This window comes from Apteryx mantelli, chromosome 14, assembly GCF_036417845.1.
Source record: "Apteryx mantelli isolate bAptMan1 chromosome 14, bAptMan1.hap1, whole genome shotgun sequence".
NCBI classification, from domain to species: Eukaryota; Metazoa; Chordata; class Aves; order Apterygiformes; family Apterygidae; genus Apteryx; species Apteryx mantelli.
The window spans coordinates 7,202,796-7,221,795 of record NC_089991.1 but is presented as its reverse complement, the minus strand read 5'-3'; the positions used below and the strand labels follow the sequence as shown (position 1 = coordinate 7,221,795).

At 63.3% G+C, this 19,000-nt stretch overlaps 1 protein-coding gene across 1 annotated transcript in view; it reads left to right on the top strand.

The window, feature by feature from the left end:
• Window positions 1-501: 501 nt before the first annotated feature.
• The window catches only part of CAMK2A (calcium/calmodulin dependent protein kinase II alpha), a 37,145-nt gene continuing 18,646 nt past the window's right edge, over window positions 502-19,000 (top strand). The window contains exons 1-4 of the mRNA XM_013953497.2: window positions 502-563; window positions 6,951-7,045; window positions 13,719-13,778; window positions 18,655-18,709. Of these exons, the coding sequence (XP_013808951.2) occupies window positions 502-563; window positions 6,951-7,045; window positions 13,719-13,778; window positions 18,655-18,709 (272 nt within the window). The remainder of the gene's footprint in view (window positions 564-6,950; window positions 7,046-13,718; window positions 13,779-18,654; window positions 18,710-19,000) is intronic.

Genomic DNA, 19,000 nt, shown 5'->3' with positions numbered 1-19,000 from the left:
GCGGAGCAGTTGCCGGGGCGACGGCAGCCTGTCCGTCCCCTCCTGCAACATGGAAACCGCGGTTTCCATGGAAACCTGGTTTTTTTTCTTCTTCTTTTTTGCCCCAATTCTTCTTCTGCCGCCGCGTTCTTCAATTTGCTTTTAATGTTTGCGATTTCGGCTTTGCCCCCCGCCAGCGAACCGGCGACCCCCAGCCCGGCGGGGCCTGGTCCCCGCGGCGCGGGCCGAGCCCGGCGTTTTGGGAAGCAGTTGCCCCGGCAACAGAAACAGGGCGTTTCTGGCAGAGGTGGTCGCCATGGGGACGGGGATGCTGACGAAGGCTTGCGAGGCTGAGAAGACAAATTGCCCTCATCATTATCTCCGGGCTTGTCAATCAAACATATTCCCTTATTTACCTCGGCGAGGAGAGAGCCCCGGGAGCACACGGAGAGGGAGGGAGCGAGAGGAGAGGCACTCGCACCGAACTCGGCGCCGGGGAGGGAGCGCTCCCAGCCCCGCGGCATGGCCACCATAACCTGCAATCGCTTCACCGAGGAATACCAGCTCTTCGAAGAACTGGGCAAGTAAGTTGAAGACGGGATTCGGACACACCCCGGCCGCCCGGAGCGGGAGACGGGCTACTCCCCGGTGGGAAGAGCCATCGGGAGCCGCCGCGGGGCGGAAAAGGCACCGGGCTCCGTCCCTTCGCCGGGGGTGTTCGGCGACGGGCCGTGCCGCGGCATCGCGAGCGGTCCAGGGCGGGGGCCATGGGAACGGGACCCCTCTTGCGGAGAAGGCGTTCCTCGGAGAGGCTGCTGCCGGGGTCTCCGGCAACTTCTGCAGCTGCGAGGAGGGATGGGACAGCAGGGAGGCGAGCCGAAGCCGCTGGTGCCCCCACGCTTCTTTAGGGAAATCCTCTGCGCCAGGTTCCCCGGGGTCCTGGGGGAGCCCCAACCTGCTCGGCAGCTCCCGGGAAAACCAGGCAGCTCCGGGGCGAAGCCGGCTGCCACCCATCCCTTCCCCATCCCTTGCACCCCCCGAAAGCAGCTCCGCGGGGGCGCCCGGGTGTGCAAGCACCCCGCGGGTGAGCGACCGCTCAGCCCCACCGCGGCTTTGCTGCCGGCAAGGTCTCGCCCCGCATCGGCCGCTCGGGGGGTCGTTCCCGGTGCCTGCACACGCGGGTCTTTGCCGGTCGGGGTGCGCGTGGGTGCGCGTGGGCAAAGAGAAACGTGCCGGTGCACAGCCGCCCGGCGGGCTGATCCTGCAGGGCGCTGAGCGCCCCGGGGTGGAGCAGCAATTCGGGTCGCCCGCGCGGGCAGAGGGATGCTCTGCGTGCCGATGCGCATCGGAGCGTGTGTCTGTCTGAGCGGGTGCGCGAGCGAGCAGGCGTGCGTCTGTGTTTTGGTTTCTGCGCCTCTTCTTCAAACCGGCATGTAAATCTGGGGCGTGCGGCTGCGATCCCCTCGGAAGGGCTCCGCGAGAGCCTGGCGCGTCGCGGCTTTGTCTCTGAACTGGTGGGTGTATCCGCCGGACGCCGGAGCGCATCTGTTTCGAATGTGCAGTTATGTTCATCTGTAGGCATGGAAACTTGCTCCAGCCTTGCATCCCTGCAGTGCACGGCGCAGGGTGAGCCGGTGCCTAAAGCGGTGCCCGCGCGCGTGCGTGGGCGTGCAAAACAGGGGAGAGCGAGAGAAGGGAGAGGACAAAGACGGAGAAAACAAGAGGATAAAATCGGGGAGGACTTGGCACCAGGCTAAACACGGTTAACATTTCCCATCCAGATGGGGGGGCGACCAGGTTGCTGCTACAAACAAGTGCAGTTCCTTGGAAGCGAACGGACCCCAGGTCCCAGGACGTGCAAATGTGCCTTTACGTCCCCTCGGAGACGGGTCGGCCGGGCAGTGCCCCAGTGCGTGGTGCTTTTCGCCCAGCTTGGCGACTGCGTCATCGCTGGGGTGAGGTACTGGAGTGGAGTGAGTCAGTGGCCAGGTCGCCGTAGCACAGGGGGACCGTGCCAGCACTGCAGGCAGGGGGACGAGCACCCTCCAGGGAGCTGGCAGCAAGTTGGGGTTTGGGACCTGCTTTTTCCAGAGGTTTCGCAGCTCTTGCAAGCTCCGAGGCGCCGCAGGCATGTCACGGGGTGGGCAGGAGAGGCAGCGGCTGAAGGCACTCGGGTACCACTTGGCGGCATGGAGAGAAGTTGCTGGGACCTGGCCAGGCAGAAATAGCGTGAGGGGCCGCAGACGAGGAGCTGTTAGCGAAGGTGTGATGGGGAAGGGCCGGGAGGGCTGCTGGAGACGTTGAAGGTACAACTGCTTTGCTAGGCAGGCGCCCGACACGGCGGGGTGCAAGATCAGCCCGGAGCCCGAGGAGCTCCCAGGGCACCGGCCAGCACCACCGTGATGGACCATGTCGAGAGATGCATTTCTCCACGAAGTACACAAATAAACAAGCAAAGCAGGCAGGCAGCAGGGAAAAGCCAGGATTTGCACGGCTCATCCCAACCCCACAGCCAAGCTCTGTGAGCTGGAGAGATGCAGGCCCTCGCCAGCCTCCCAGGAGCATCTGTCCCTGCCGACAGGCAGATCTAACCTCTCCCTCCTGCTGGGACCTGATTCAATTAGAGAGCGGCGGTGCAGCAGCAGAGCTGCTCATTCCCAGTGCTAAGGGGAGCTGCTCCGGCTCAGAGCATCCTACCAATTTTTGCCTTAGCTGGGAAGATGCAGATGCCACTGTAGCGCTGAGACATGCTCCCGAGTAAGTCATAGGCCTCGGTGGGCTTTTCTGGGCTCACAAGTCAATGCGCTGTAGAGCTGGGGGGAAATTTTCTGCTGGGATAGTTTCCAATGCATCATGTGGCTTCCGCAAAATCAGCGGTTTCCCAAGGGGGAAATTCCCGCTTTGTGGCCTCAGAACGGGAAATCCAGATGAGGCGTTGTACCTCTCGAGCGAGAGCGTGCTCCTTCCTCCTTGTCAGCCCGTGGCCATGAGTTCAACAGTGGGGAGCGACGTTCCTCCCAGACACTTTGCTCGCCCCTCCGACGAGCTGGTCCCAGCAGGGCTCCCAGACCACAGGGCAATGGGGAAGATTGGGCCAAATTGGGGGGGAATCACGGCAGATGCTGCTGGGCAAGGAAGTGGGGCTGGCGGTGCAAGGCCAGGACAGGACCCCCTGGAGACATGACCTGGGGTTGGGGTGGTTCGTGGTGCCCCATTCACACCGCAAAGGGGAGCAGTGTCCCAGCGGGGCTCCGAGGCCGCGGAGGTGAACGGCTGCGCCTCGAGTCTGCTGGCGGAGCAGCAAAGCCGCAGCCTCCCGGGTGCCCCGGGGCAGTGCAGGGAGCTGCTGGGGACAACGCGGGGCGTCCCCGAGCCAGCTGCCAGGAGGGGAGCTGGAGGGAGCTGGGGTGACAACCCCTGCGCTGCTGGCCTGCCGGGAAGAGCGAGAGCTCAACTCCTACGGTTCAAGCGTGATGGGGGACCCCAGGGAGGGAGCAAAGCCCAAACAGCTGGGGAGTGGGTTGGCCACGAGCGGTTCTCTGTCCTAAAAGAGACCCCAAGGCACCAGCGGACCAGGAAGGTCCCCTCCACCCTTCAAGAGGTCTCTCTCCTTCCCAGGGGGATCTCCTCTCCCAAGCAGGCCACGGCAGCATGCTGGCTCGCAGGCTGGCATGCCAAACCCAGGCTCTTTCCACCTTCTTCTCGGCTTGGCTCTCATCCATCCTCACCCCGAGACAAACCCCCGTTTTAAGAAGGTGCCGCATAGGTGACAGCAGCACCAGGCAAGGGCTGCTCCCCGCGGGGCACTCAGCGCTCCCCAGGCCCCCGGCACGGGGACCACATCCAGCCGCGGTGGCCAGGGCTCTCCCGGAGCGCGGGACCCAGATCCCAGAGCCAGGCGCTGCAGGAAGGGCCGCGAGGCCCCTCCAGTCCTGGAGGACAGCGGAGCGGCGGGAGCGCGCACGGGCGATGCACGTGGGAGCCGAGGATCCTGCCCGCGGCAGCCAGGGTAGGACCAAGAGAAAGTGCGTCTCCTTCGGCACCGCCGCATCCGCCCCCACGGCAGGTTGAGAGGCTGGAGACAATTATGGTGCCGAGCGGTGGGATCAGCCCCTTCGCTCCCAGAGCTGCAGGAGAGGATTTTTATTAAAAAGAAGAAGAAGAAAAAAAAAAAAAGGAACAAAAAATCCCCAACCCACACTCTTCTCTCTAGAAAGGAGATAAAATGCCTCGGAGGAGGAGGAGGTGTTGAAGAGAGGGAGGGAGGCAGCAGCACAGCCCGATACTGGCAAGGAAGGTGTGAAAAAGGGAAAAGCAGAGCATCCCTGTGTCAACGCGCCTGCTCGGGGGGGCCGGCGGGGGCCCGGGCTGAGGCCGCGGCGGGGACAGGGCACCGGGGTCCTGCCTGGCACCGGCATTGCGGAGCCGCCAGCGGAAGCGCTCGGGCCCCGCACAGGCACCGCTGCACGCGGGGACACCCGCACCGCCCGGCCGCCCCCGCGCAGCCCCGGCGCCCGGCCCAGTCCCCCCCACAGCCCGGGCATGCGCCTCCCCGTCCCCGTCCCCCCCCCGAGCGAGGGGGCGGCGAGCTCCCCCCCCCCCCGCTGCAGCAGGAACGGGGGCGCGTGGGCGCAGCCCGGCTGGAGCGCGTCCCACGGGCGAGAAACGCCCCGCCGCCGGCGCGGGGGCTCGGCGGGGGTCAGGCGCCCGCCGCGGAGGCGTCCCACCGAGCGCACCCCCCCCCCCAAAAGACCCACCCGGGGGCTCAGGACGGGGCTAAGGAGAGCGCCGGCACCCAGCGTCGGTCCCGCTCAAAGGAGCTCGGGGCTGAGGCTGCCGCACTCGTTCCACCTAGCGCTCCTGCCCTGGTGTTCCCGGGAGGGAGGCAGGGCCGCCCCGGCCCCGCCGCTCTCTGGCCTGCTCGCGGTTTCTCGCTTGCATTTCGCCGAGCGCAAACAGACGTTTGTTTTCCGTTAGAAAGACCTGGAGGAGCCGAAAGCCACAAATGAAAAGGGAGCGTGCGGAAACCTGCGCTGCCCCGACGCCGGGCGGGAGACGCCTCCTTCCCCGGCTGCCCGTATCCGGCTGCCCGAGGCGTCCTCTTCCCGGCTGGGTCGCTTAGCTCAAATAAAATGGGTGAGCGAACGGCTTTGGCCGCTCGGACGACGAGCGGCTGAGGATTCCCAGCACCTCAGCCGGCTCCCACGGATCAGGCGGCGGAGGGACGAGGAGCCGAGCACCGTCCCTCTCCAGCCGACCTCACTGCCCGGAGAGCAATGCAAAGCCGGGCACCTGCGGAGCCTGGAGCCAGCGACGGCTCGAGTCCCCCCCCCGCCGCGACAGAGCCGAAACGAAGCATTTCTCCCCCCCCCCCCATTTCCAATTAAACCTCTCCCCCCGCCCCAGGCTGCAGAAACATTAACAGTTCGGCTCTTCCAGTGGCCAAGATTAATCGCAGGCTCCCGCAGGATGGAGCGGCCGGGAAGCGCTTTCCCCCCCCGCTCCGGCTCTCCCGCCGCGCTCCGGCTCGGCACATGCCGCGCGCGCTGCTTTCCACGGCGACGCAGGGCGTGTGGGCTGCCCTCCCCGCCGGGGCTGCAGCGCGCTGGGCCCCGTCCCCCCGCACCCCGCCGCTCTCCCATTCTGCCAAAACGCCGCATTCAAACCCAAATTGCCCATCTCCACCCGCCCCCACCGGCAAAATCAATTATCCCCCGTCGCTTGCCAGCGCGCTCGCCAGCCGCGGCCTTTTATTCCTTGCCATTTATCGGGAGCGCGGCGGCGGCGGGGGAACGGGGGGGAAGGTGGGGCAGGAGGTGGAATCGCTTTTGATAGTTATTATTGCAGCGATTTGCTGGGTTTGGCAGGAAGGGGAACCAGGTACGAAGGTTGGGCTCAGCAGGGCTGGAGCGTGCGTGCGCGCGTGCCTGTGCGGGTGCAGCCCCGGCCCCCAGCACCGGCTCTTGCGCTCAGCGCCACTCGGCGTTTTCAGTGCCACGAGCTGGCAGGGCTCAGCAGAGCCGCGCGCCCGGGCTCGGGCCGGCGGGGTGGGAAGGGGCAGCCCCAGCTCTGCCTCCCGCCGCGGCAGGAGGCCAGGGCCTGGGCTGGCTCGGGGTGGATGCTGCGGGTCAAATCGGGGTATGCAGGCCGAGGGGCATGTTTGGAGGATCCCAAAGCAGCAGGCACGCGATGCTGAGACGCACGTGCGCGTTTGCCCGCCGGGCCCCGGGAAAACCCCCGTGCTCCGCTCCCTCGTGCACGAGCTGCAGCTGCGTGAGTCACCGTCTCCAGCGCAGGTGGCCCCAGCCCTGCCGCGCTCCCGCTTGCCTGCGGGCTCGGGCACCCCCCGGCCCGGTGCTCAGGCCCCCTCGCTTGCGGGGTCTCACAGGGTGCCCCCGGGGGCCGTTGTCCCCGCCGGAGCGAGGGGGTTGCAGCTGTGGGGGTCCTTGCGCCGGTCAGCAGCCCTCGTGTCTGCTGCTTGCACATGCTTCTGCAAATTACTGCTGGGGCTGCAAGACCTAAAGCACGTAAAGACACACAGACACAAAAGTTAAGCAACTGGGTACTGCGTGACAGCTACGTCCATTCCTGCTGCTCCTCAGCAGCCAATATCCCTGGGAAATCACTGCTGTTTCACTCTTAGATGAGGCAGAGGCTGTAGGGAGAGGAGAAAAGGTGTGAATGTGCCAGGCAAGAGCGGAGAAGAGAGGGAAATGCTGCATTTACCCCCAGGTCCGACCTGTGCCCGCATCACCCCACATCCCCCCGAGCAGAGCGATCCTGGGAAGCTACCCGAGCTCCCGCTGCATTTCCTCCACTCCCAAAGCCCCCGACCCCCCGTCTGAGCCCATCCACCTCCTCTCGCTTGTGGCTGCCTTGCTCACCCGCCCTGGCAGGCACCGTGGGGCTGTCGCCGGTTCCTTGCCCGCGCCGAGCCCTTCACTCCTCCCTTTGGTTTCTTGTCTTCCCAGGGGCGCTTTCTCCATCGTCCGGAGATGCGTGAAGGTGTTGGCAGGACAAGAGTATGCAGCCAAAATCATCAACACCAAGAAGCTGTCTGCCCGAGGTAGGTGTGGGGGAGGCGCGGGGGCATTGCCGGGGGGACGCTGCGGGGCCGGGGCGGCCGGGGCTCCCGGGAGAGGAGGTGAGCAGCGAGCAGAGCTTCCAGAGCGGGAATTCGTGTCCTCGGCAGGGTGCGGAGATGATGCCTTTGATGTGCGGCCAGGCGGGGAGTGTTTGATGCGGTGTGGGAAGCCCCCTTAGCCCACCCCGTTTCCACCGCGGTGGCTGGTTCCTGGCAAATCCTGGCACTGAGCTCCTTAACACATGGGAGCCAAATGCCTGAATATCTTGAGGGTCTTGAGCCTTCGCCCTTTTCTAGAGCCCCTACAAAGACCCCCAGGTCTCCTGGGGATGCAGGTCCCCAGCAATGGGAGAAGAGCCTGTTCTTCCTCGCCATCTCCTCCTCCTCAGACGCACCTGCAATCGGCTGTGCCGGGGGCTGCCAGGGTCTCCCGGACCCAGGCCTGCCTGGAGACATGTAGGACCTGCTTCTCCTCAGCCGTAAGGACAAGTGAGTCCCTGAGAGCCCCCCGCTGCCCGGCGTGCTGTGTCGCAGCCGAGGCTGGCCAGGCGGCCCCGCACCGTGGTCCCCGGATGCGATATGACCCGCCACGTTTCCACCCGCTCTTCCCTCCCAGCTGCGGCTGCCCGCCCCGGCTGTGCCCTCCAGAGCACCGAGCTCCTGCCAGCAGATTTGGTCAGGCTGAGGGTGATGGTGGGTGACAACCCGCTGGTGCCCCGAAGCAAGCTGTGCTGACGCCCTGCACGGCTCAGGTGTGCTCCTGGGTGCGTTACTGAATATCGAACCATTAAATATTACTGTCCAGCTTCAGCAGACTCACTGGGGCTGCTGGGCATGGACGGACCCTCGTTTCTCCCAGGCTTTATTTCTCCTGCTGGGGCTCCACGATCCCACTCCATGCTGAGGGCCCTCACACTGTCCACCTGCACTGGGTCTCAGAGAGGGGGTTTCCCCGGGACCCCCAGCCTGGCCAGGGCAGAGGAATCTATCCATCTATGGGGTAGATAACAAAGTTTTTTCCATGAGCATCTTTTCTCCGAGGGGGCCATTTACCAACCCATCCTCTTCCCAGCTCTCCAGGGCCTGAGGGTTTCTTTCCTCATTTTACCTACATAAATTAAATGGGAAGGCCCGTTGGGTGGGGGACTCAATCTAATTTCTACCTGGAGGTAGACCCACCAGGTCTGCCACCAGGAGGAAGCTGCGACGGTGCTTTTTCAGGCTGTCCAGGCCTTAGAGCCGAAGCGGCTCGAGTGCCAGGGGCTGTATTTGGGCAGGGGCTCTGCTGCATTTTACGCTGTGCCCACTGCAGGCAGGGCAGGACCGGGCTCTCTGCAGCACTGCTCGTACGCAGCCTGCCGAAACCCTCTGCAAGCAGGAGTTGGTGCAGGGGGGACGGAGGCCAGCGTGACGGGGATGCCCTCCGGAGAGGGGGAGAAGGTGCCTGGGGCGAAGGCAGGGCCGGCTGCTCCCCAGCAGGTCGTGGGGGGGGGAAGCTGCTCCTTGGGGCAAGGCTGAGCAATTCACTGCAAAGAAAAGGTTCATCCAAACCTTGCCCCGAGGCAGGAACCCCTCTACCCCCAACATCACACCCAGGAGTTTCTTCTGCCTGTCTGTGCTGGAGAGGACAGAGGGGACCGGATAGTATCTGCCGTGTCCGTGTCCCAGCCTCGGACACCTCCTTGCCAGGTGCAACAGGGAGCCCGGGGCGGGTGCCGGGAGCGGGTGCCCTGCCAGGAGAGTTTAATTAACTCCCTCCCTCTGTTCCTCTCCCTGACGCCACTGCTCATCTCTCTGAAGGTAAAAATAAAACCCAGAAAACTGCGACAACCTCCTCTCCGACCTCAAATTAAACCAGCGTTGCGCAGCCTCCCTGCCGCAGTGCTGCCAAAGCAGCGCAGGCCTGACCCCGAGCCCCGCAGCTGAGCCCCCGCCAGCGCCGGGCCCCTGCTCCTCTTGGTGCATGCGGATCATCCCCTTCTTCCCAGCCCGTTGGCTCCTGGGGCTGGAGCCGCAGGGTCGCTCCGCGCTGCGGTGCCCGAGCCTTTAAGCCAGCCGCGCTGGGCAGGAGCGTTGCACAGCGGGGCACCAACTGAGAACGACCAGTCACCCTCCCCGCAGAGCCTGGCTTTGCAGCCGTGCTTCCGAGGGTGAATCTCTGCCTTTGAACCCCTCTGCCTGCCTCCCTCCCACCTCTTCCTCACCCGATGGCATCCTTTGGAAAGCAGCCCCCGGCGCTGGGTTTGGCCGGGAGCAGATGGCCGAGCTCTCGGGCAGAGGCTGAACGCTTGGCTTCTCCCTGCAAAGCAGAGCTGGCAGCAGAGCGGGCAGAAAACGCCTCCCCGTTTGCAGGGCTTCCTGAGAGAGCAGATTGAGCCACGTTCCTTTTCCTTCCTCCTCCCTTTCCTCGCCCGTTTCTGCATTTTGCATCTCTCCATCCTCTTCCTCCTCTCGGGTTTGCGCCGGCCCTGCAGCAGCAGCCGCAGATGCCTGGCTCTTTGCGCTGCCGTCGCCTGGAGACACCTCTCTGGGGTTATTCTACCTGCTCTGTAGGCTGGAATCACCAGCCTCCTTTGGTAGTGGTCCAAATCCCCCCATTTTGCCAGCGCTAGGACGTGAGAATGGCCCTTCCCCAGGCCAGGAGCAATCCCCAAAGGGGCAGGACAGCCCCTGGGCAGGCACACATGTCCCCTGCCATGTCACATGCAAAGGACAGGGAGGGACGTGAGCATGGGAGGGGAGGGGAGGAGAGCTGCCAAACTCCCCCAGGCACAGGCTCTTCAAAGCTCCTCCTGGCTGCCGACATATGAAGCCAGCAGGAGAGAAACCAGAGCTTTTGGAAGAGAAACGGGTTTTGGTCCAGGCTGTGGCTGACCAAGTGGGTTTCGAGGTGGGAGGAGAGGGGACGACGCCGTAGCTCGCTCCCCGCAGCTGTGCTTCACTGCGGGGCAGATGTGCCGCGGGGGCCGGAGGATGCTCCGGAGCTCCTGCAGCTCCCGGGGCTTCTCGGGACCCAGGCGACCTCACCAAGGCCGTACAGGCACCTCGCTTGGCACGGATGTCGGGAGGTGGCGAGTCCCTCCGCGACCCTGCACGCGGCAGAGGGGAAGCTGCGCCCTGGCAGGGGCAGGGGATGCCGCTGTGCGTGAGCTAGCGCCGAGGCACCGGGCGGACTCAGCAGGCGCAGGGCTGCAGGGCGAGCAGCAGCGTCGGGGCGGACAGGAGAGAAATGGCAGGAGCGAGGCACCCCGAGAGGGTCAGAAGCTGCAGCGCAGCTTTGGGGCAGGCAAAGCTCTCTGCAGGGCATGTCCCGGAGACTTGCACAGTCGTGCGTGTGCTCACAGGGGTTGCAGCGAGGCAGAGAGCCGGCAGCCTGCTGCTGGCAGCATGCGATGCTCGGGGGAAACCGCAGACGCCGGGGGCCAAGCCCTGGGCTCTGCCGCCGGCTCGCAGCCGCGTGCGGGAACGTCTCCCTGAGCGGGACCCAGCCCGGCAGGCTGCAAAAGAGCGGAGTCTCTGGAGACAAGCGGGTGCCTTCGCTCCCCGGGCGGCTGCTTGCAGACAACTCCGCCGTGTCGCAGCCCGTGCGTTTCGCAGCTGAGCCTGCGGCGCCGGGTGGAAAGGATCGCTGCGCTCCCACCAGGGTGCTTCCCCGCCAGGTGCTCGCGCGCCTGGTTCGCTGAGAGCTGGAGTCACTCGGGGCCGAGGCTCCAGGCTCACGTGCACGGAGACGCGCTCGCGTGGGAGGTTTCTATCGTACCGGCACGGCTTTGCCCGGTGGATGACTAGGTGCCTCTCGTAGCCGTTACGATGCTGCTGGGTCGGCGCTGGCCCTGCTGCCCGGACGGCCCCTGCCGCTGCCTCCTTCCTCTTTGCAGGGAGCCCCTCTCCTCACCCGCCTCCAACTCTCCCATCCATTTTCCATTTTGCCTCTTTTTTGCTGTTCCCCTCCCGCCCCCACCCTGTACTGTTTGCAGCTTAATATATACACCACCAGCCTCCCGGCCCTCCCCACCGAGCCGCCTGTGCCGGCAGGCGCTGGAGTTCGACTTTGCAGGCATTTCGGTGGCAACAGATTGCGCCGGTACAAACAGGGGGGCAAGCAGAAGGGGAGGCTGGCGCGGAGAGCGGGGCTCGTGCTGCGGCTCGGGCCGAGCAGCCGGGAGCCGAGCCGGGGCTCTGCTCGGCGGGGTCTCGGGAGCGGGGCAGTTCGAAGCAGGGAGGGTTTGCAGCAACGTCGTGTGCCCCGGTGAACAGCCCCGTTCAGCACTTGCGAACTTGTTCGCTTTGAAGGGGAGCTGGGGGACGTCTCACCCGGCAAGGGGTGCACGGGCAGCTCGGGCAACGCAGGCACCTGGCCTGTGCCCAAGAGCATCGAATTCGCCTCCCTCTGCAGGGATCTCCAGCTGCCGGGCCAAACTCCTCGAGGGAAGCAAAGGAGCGTTTCCAAATAACCTGGCTTCTCCGTGGGTCGTTTAGCCCCGACCTCCATTCTGCAGATGGGGAAACTGAGGCAGAGAGCGAGGGCAGTGACTCAAGCCCCTGCTCCTCGGGAGCGTGTTGAGGCGGCACCTGGCAGGCTAACGCTCTGTGCAAAGGCAAAGCCGGACCCCGGGAGCGCTGGTGGGGGCTTTGCCGCGGGGCTGTGGGCACAGACTCAGCACATGGTTCCTCATGCTCCCGCGCTGGACTGGGGGCAAGCAGGGGTGCTGGGGAGGCACCCCAGGGGGTCGAAGGCCATGGAGGCTGAGCACTGACACTCATTGCACCTGCCAGCTGGAGCAAAAGGCAGCCTGAGAGCCCGCTCTGATGGTCTTACCCCCATAGTCTGCTGTCACTTTGCAAAGCAAGGCCACGAGGACGGTGCCGCAGGGAGGCTCCCGCTGTCCCCTTCCCCGGACAGCTGCCCGTGCACCAGCCTTGGGCTCGCTATTCCCCGCGCAGGCTGCACAGCGCTCCCGAGGAATGAGCCTGGGGGCGATTAGGCTGCGCTGAGCCCTGCGTTAGCTCAGTGTGCACCAGCCCACGTCTGTTTGCTGGAGCTGCAAAGTCTCCCAAGCGAAGAAGGACAGAGAGGAATTAGCTAACATGCACTGGGGAAAGGAGGGGATTGCGGGAGGGAACGTTTCAGCAGCCAGTTAAGGAAATCTCCAGCCAGGGAGAAGTTTGAGATCTGTGGAAAGGGCAAAGATCCCAAACGTCCGGACGCTTTAAAAGCAGGCTGGATGGACGCGAGGGAATTGCGCCCTGGGGAAGGGTCCAGCCCCAGCAGAGAAGCACCTGTGTAACCTTCACATCTCGGCAGTCGGAGACACCCCGATCCAGTTAGACACGGAGCGAGACTCTGGGGTGTGAACTAGACAAGGCAGCGATGATAACGGCGAGAGACGAGCAGCCCTAATTACAACCTTGCTTCTCCCGGCTGCCAGGTTCGTGCTATCATGAAACACGTTCAGACAAAACTGCGGTGAGAAGGCATCTCCATGTAGGAAGGCTGTTTCATGTCTAAGCAAAATACAGAGGGAGGCAAAAAGAAACAAAACGCTTTGAAAATTCATTCTGGACTGGCCCAGCAGGGAGGCTTTTCCAGCTCGGCTCCGGTCGCTTTGCCTGGAGCCACGTCGCCTTGCACCTCGAGCCTGGTGCAAACCGGGCAGAGGGACCGGCTCTGCCCAGGTTGGAGCCAGGTGTCACTCTCACATGTCCTGGCCTGTCCCTAACGGAGGGAATTCACGAGCAAGGTCCCCTTGCTGGGCATGCAGGGGGAGAGCCACGCGCCCCTGGGACAGGACCCGCTCCACCACCACCCCAGCGCAGCAATAAATGGTCTGCCGGAGCTTGTTAAGTGCCTGATGCTGCAGCCCTTCCGGTGCTGCGCGAGGATGCCATCCTCGGTGTCCAAGTCACGCGGAAACGGCGCTCTCGGCTGGGGAGGGGAAAAGGCTCCCGGCCGGGGCCCGCGTACCTTTGCTTTGCAAAGCGCAGCAGGAGCCCCACGGGGCTGGTGTTGCTGCTAGGAGGTGCCGGGGCAGGCGGGAGGTGGGGGTGGGAGAGAGCAGGCAGCTCGGCGAGGAGAGAGAAGACATCCCGTGTAGGGAGGACGAAGAACGGACGTGAACAGGCTGGGAAAGGAGAGGAGCGGAGCCGGTAGCCCCATCTCTGCCTGATGTTTCTCGCTGCTTGGCTCTGTCTTCTGCTGTCCGATTGTACCCGTTTGGGGCCAGAAACGTCCTTGCCGATCATCTGCACTTGGCTGGATAACAGAAAGCCAAGCACGCTCCGTTGGCAATGCTAGTCCAGGCACCTCGGAGGTACTTAGGGAGGGGATCAGGACTTGTTCAGCAGGGAGGGGGGAGGCAGGAACAGGAGGTTGAGGAGCCGTTCGAAGGCCAGCACAGCCCGGAGCTGTGCCAAAGAGCCTGGCTGGCCGCGTCCGTTTTGGGCCTCCCAGAAGGGATATCCGTACATCGGGCGGTCCAGATGCAGAGCACTTCCCCAGACCCATCCTTCAGCCACAAGTCAGGTTTGCTCCTTGCCAAGTGTGCGTCCCCCCCAAGGCTTCCTAGGCTGGCAGCCCTTTCCAACACCGGGGAGAGTTGAAGGCGGTTTGTTCCCTTCATTAAACACACTAATTTAGGGACATTGCCTCTTTCAGATCACCAGAAGCTGGAGCGAGAAGCTCGGATCTGCCGTCTCCTGAAGCATCCCAACATAGGTAAGCACGTGCTGCGCTCTGCCAGCGCCGGGCAGGCAGGCGAGGAGCAGAGCAAACCCTTCACACGCTGCCGGGCTCCTTCCCCCTCTCCGTCCCCTCCGCTGGGCCGAGCCCCGGGGCCCCCGTCAATAATTCAAGGCTGCCTGTGGCAGCGAGGGCTGTTCCTCCTCCCCTCGCCCGCCTGGAGCTGACGCTGCCGGCGCACGGGTCTGCAGGGAGGAAGAGGGGACTTGGCCCAAGGGGCTTCACAGCAGCCCAACGTGTTAATCCGGAGAGCGGTGCCTGGCTCTCCGGCCTCCTCTTCCTCGTGTGGAGCAGCGTCTTCAAACGGGGTCACGAGAAGAGAGGCCTCCACCGTGCGCAGAGGGGTTTAAGTAGGTCCTAACTAACCCACTTGGCCATACCTCCCTGTCGGAGAAGCAGGGCTCCAGCAGGCTGGAAGGGGACTATTTTTACTCTTCTCATGCACCGCGGATACTTTATTCCTCTGCATGCTCCAAAAAGAGACTCCAGCTCCGAGCAGCAGCAGAGCTGGGCGTGTGGGAGGAGCGATGGTGGGGGGAAGCGAAGACATTCCCACCGACCGTCCATCTGAGAGTAGCCTCCTTCGGAAAAGCTGTTTCAGGAAAACTCCTGAGCCCCTGCAAAAGACAAAAATAGGCCAGGAGGAGAGAGAGGGGAGGGGAAAAAATTGCAGCAAAAATCCCAAACCCCAGCCCTGACAGAGATGCTGATAAGCGCCGTCAGTTACTCCGGCTGTTCCTGGCGGATGCCCCCCGGGACCGGAGCCACGGGGAACACAGAGCCGGGGATGTGCTCACCCCGATGGGCTCCTGCACCTTTTGGGATAGTGTTGCAGCACGGGAGCTCGCCAACCCCGGCCAGCAGCAGGGAGGTTTCCCTCTGGCTGAGCTCTTCCCTTGCAGATCCAACAATCCCGATCCAGGGCCGCCGGGATCAGCCACGCACTTTGCCCACGAGAGGCCAAACTCTGCAACCCTCCCATTCCCGCAGCCTCCCCTCTGCTCCACGGCAGGCGGCAGCGCGGGCAGGCGGCAGGCGGCAGCCGGGGCGAGAGGCGAACCCACGCCGGCAGCCTCCCCGGCTCCGGGCTCCCCGCGCCGCCCGCCGCGGCGGATCCCACCTCGCCCCCCTCGCGGCCCTCGCTCGCGCGCATGCACACGGGCACACGGCTCCCGCCTGAGAAATCTTTCAGACGCTAAAAAGCCTGTCAGCTTCAATCTGTCTCGGGCAAATGCCCGCACAGCAGCGGCAGGTCTCCTCTGCACCAGCCGGGTGCCAGACCCCGCCGGATCCGGCTGCTGTCCGAGACAAGGGGGTGTTTTCCTTCCCCTGCCTCTGCTCCGGTGGGATGGATGCTCCACGCGGGAGCCCCGGCTGATGAGGGGTGGTCACACGGTGAGAGAAAGTGCGGTGGGCAGCACGGAGATTGGCAAAAGGGCCAATTTTCCTTAACAGCTAGGCGTTGCAGCCCGCAAACCTCTCGAGCAACGCGGCTGCCGGCCGGGCGGGAAGGAGGGAGCAGGCCCGCTCCCCCGGGAGCGTGAAGCCCCCAGGGACATCCCCCAGGCGGAGGGATGCCCAGGCCCCCGCAGCAAGGCAGAGTCGCCTCGAGTCCCTCAGCCGGGCTCAGGCCCAGCCGGATGGCTTGGCCCTTCTGGGTGCGTTCAGCTTTCGATGATGTTATCACATAGTTTGGGTCTGGTTTTTCCCCTCTTCAAGCACCTTTAGGGTGATGCACGGGTGTAGTGACCGAGCAGTGCGTTGTGCCTCCCCAAATCAGAACGGCATCCGGGGCCTTTCCTTCTGCATGGATTTACACGCGCATTGCCGAGACTTGAAGGAAACACGGTGTAAAGCACAGGAATAGCAAGAAGTGATAAAAAGGCAGGAATCCGCCCCACGAGCACAGTGAGAGGGTGTAGGCACTGCGGCAGGGGACATGCCGTATCCTAGCATGGATCCTGAGATCCCTCCTCCCTCCTGCTCCCCTCCGGGCTCCCGTTGCTCTCCTCCCTGCCCCGCACGGAGCGCTGCTGTTCGGCAGCGACCTGCGCAGACAGCTGCCTTGGAGCAGCTGCAGCCAGACAGGCCCCAGCTGGAAGGGGTTAACGGCACGAGCTGCTAACGGCCCAGCCGAGCTGCTATTTATACCCAGGAGGCTCTTCTTTCCTCCCCTCACCCTCTCTGCCCTCATACCCCCACTGCTCCTGCTGCCTGGAAACTTGGGCGAGCAGCTTCCCTTGCATGCAATGCAAACAGGCTCGTTACCCGCGGAGGAGCTGGAACGAGCTGCGCTGCTGCAGACCAGCGCTAATGAGGAGAAAGCAGCCCCACCACCACCGGGAGCCCGGGGAAGCAGGGCACAGCGAGGCCGGGGGGGTCCTCACCGCCCTCCCCAAGGAGGTGCACCCCAGGGCTTTCCTGGCATGGGGCCTCCCATGGCGAGTTCTTGCCCGCTCCACCTCCTGCAGGAACAGCGTGTCCTGCAGCCAGGGACCCCCCAGATGTGAGTCTCAAGGAGTTGGCTCTTCTGCCCTGTCTCTGCAGGAGAGGTTTTCAATAGAAAGCTGCAGGTGGTGAAAGGCAGGCTGGAGTCCTTGTAACCCCACAGCTGATCCATGGGCTCTGGATAATATATTAGGGAAAGCTGCAAGTTTGGCCATACGCAGTTCTGCAGTGGCGCTTTGGCTACCCTTCTTCTTCTGGCTCTGAAGACTGGAACTATATCCTGCTTTTTCCTTAGCTCTTGGCACTGCACTTGGGAAAGTCTAGCTGGGCGCAGCTCTTCCCGTGTGCTCTTTCTGGCTGGGATCAGCAGCAGATACCTCTCGGACCAGGCTATATTTAGAGTGACCGCTCTGTGTTGTGCCCTGGTGGGTTCTGGCAGTCGGAGGCGCTGGGACTTCCCCAAGCAGAGGGTGTATCTGGACCATTTGTTTATAGTTACCATGGCCCAATCCTTGCTGAATTTGTCTAATCCTCTTTTGAACGTTTTGGATTCTGCAGGATCCCAGGAACAATACCCCTAAATCCCTGTCAGATGAGATGAAATAGGGAGGAAATGGGTTTCTTTTGAGAGAGGAAGGCAGAAAAGCTGGGATTAAGCTTAAAAGAAAAAATATTGAACAAACACAGGTGTCTGAGTGCAGGAGAAATGTCTGTGGAGGCCTGCAGTAGGGAAGGGGGGGGGATAACTAGTAAATAAGATGAACGGCCTTGTGTCAATGTTCAAGGCCACAGAAGAGACCCAAAGGACAGTTGCAGTCAGGCACAGCAAACCTCTTCTGCCTGTTGTTCTGGAAGGAATTGGGCCAAGGGGTGACGCCAGCACTGCCGGCAGGACGGGTATCGGGCGGCGCAGGGCCCCGGGCAGCCTGGCGCTGGGGCTTCAGCTGCTGGGAACGCCTGGGACTTAATGACTTAACCCCTTAAGTCACTAGAGGTGCTGAGATCTCTGTTGGGAGGGGGGGGGGGGCTGTGGGCTCTCCCACCCTTTCACAAGTGTTTTGGTATTCTCCATGTTCCCCCTTTCCCCAACTCCTGGGCACTCCAGTGTGTGTTCCCCATTCCCAGCGTGTTCTCGTTCTTGGCAGCTGCTGGACCTGCCCGCTGAGCTTGGAGGCAGGGTAATACCGGCAAACCATGGTTTTGCTGGCACCGGGAGACACCCTGCACCAGGATCGGGGCTTGTTATCTCCCCTGGCTGTCTCAGACTCGAGTATGAAGGATGTTTCCCACTGATTTAGCTGCAGTAAAATCAGCTAGGAGCTAAAACTCACATGCAGATACTTGCCTGAAAGGGTTTTTTTTTCCTCTCTGGTTTCTGCATACTGCTCTGAAAGGCATTGAAAGTTGGGTCATACTGAAACCAGGTGACAAGCAAGAAAGGGTTAAATATTTACAGCCGCAAAGAAATCAGAACAAAATGTAAGATTCTGGGGCAGGGGATGCTGGGTTCTGCTCTGATTTACATGTCAGGCTCTTTTTATCTGTTCTACCTTATTTCTGTGCCTCTCCCTTCCCTGCATATCTAACTGCTAAACTGTGAGCAGGGAGCTAAGTCTAAATATTAAGAATCAGGCAAAAGGCTGGCAGGTTTCTACGCTGTGCTCTCCTGGCAGGGAGTGCGCAGGCCGGGGCACAGCACCTTCGGGTGCCGTGCGACTTGCTCCATGCCCGGCGGGAGAGGGTGTCCCTCGGAGAGGCGAGCGGACAGGGCGGGATGCCAGCCCTGCTGCAGCAAGGGAGGAGGCGGGGAGAGCGTTCCTTCCTCCGAAGGAAACTCATCCCTCGGTGATTCCTGGGTATCCCCGGCATGAGACGTCCCAAGGAGAAAGGGAAGGTCGCAAAAGGCAAAAACTGTGCTGCCGCCAAAGGCCTGGGAGCAGAGCGTCTTGGCAGAGCCACCTGCGCTCAGGCACCACTCCCGAGCCAGCCCCTAATCCCGGGCATTGGAGGAGAGCACTGGCCGGGAACACACGCGTCCGCAGCGCTGCCATGGCCCCAGATAGCCGAGCAGCTGCACCGGCCCCATGCGCAGCCCCAGGCAGCCCCTCAATTTGGGCACGGCCGCGGAGCCTCGCACCCCTGCCCAAGGCTGGGGCCGCGGCGGGTGCCGGCGTTCGAGCGGGGACATCCCCCAAGGAGCTGCTATAGCGCCTGCAGCAGGGAGGAGAAACGGCCGCGGCCGTGAGGTTTCACCGGCTGCCGCGCTCTGCCCGTCCCGAGCTCCCGCTGTGCCCAAAGGGGAGCAAAGACTTTCCTGATGGCTGGGAGAGGTCCAGGAACCGCAGAGCTGGGTTGGAGCCGGGCCGCAACCCCCATAACCATCACGCTTTTGTCTCTGCTGCAGTGCGGCTCCATGACAGCATCTCCGAAGAGGGTCACCACTACCTGATATTTGACCTGTGAGTAATGGTTAAACCCGGCCCTTAATTCACGACGAGCTGCATGCCTTTACCCTCCTGCGGGCTTGCCCGGACCCCAGAGCGTGATACCTTGGGGCTGGTGCTGGACTATGTACCCCGCACAGCCCATCCGAACCGTGCGGCTTGTTCCATCTTCCCCGTCCACTGCACACAAGCCTTTGCAGCACGGGGGGGTTGAGCCTGCTGGGTTGGGTCCAGGTCCTCGACCCGCGCGGCCAGCAGGCTGCCGTTCCCTGCCCTGCGTCCCAGCATGCTGCCCAGCTCGCCCAG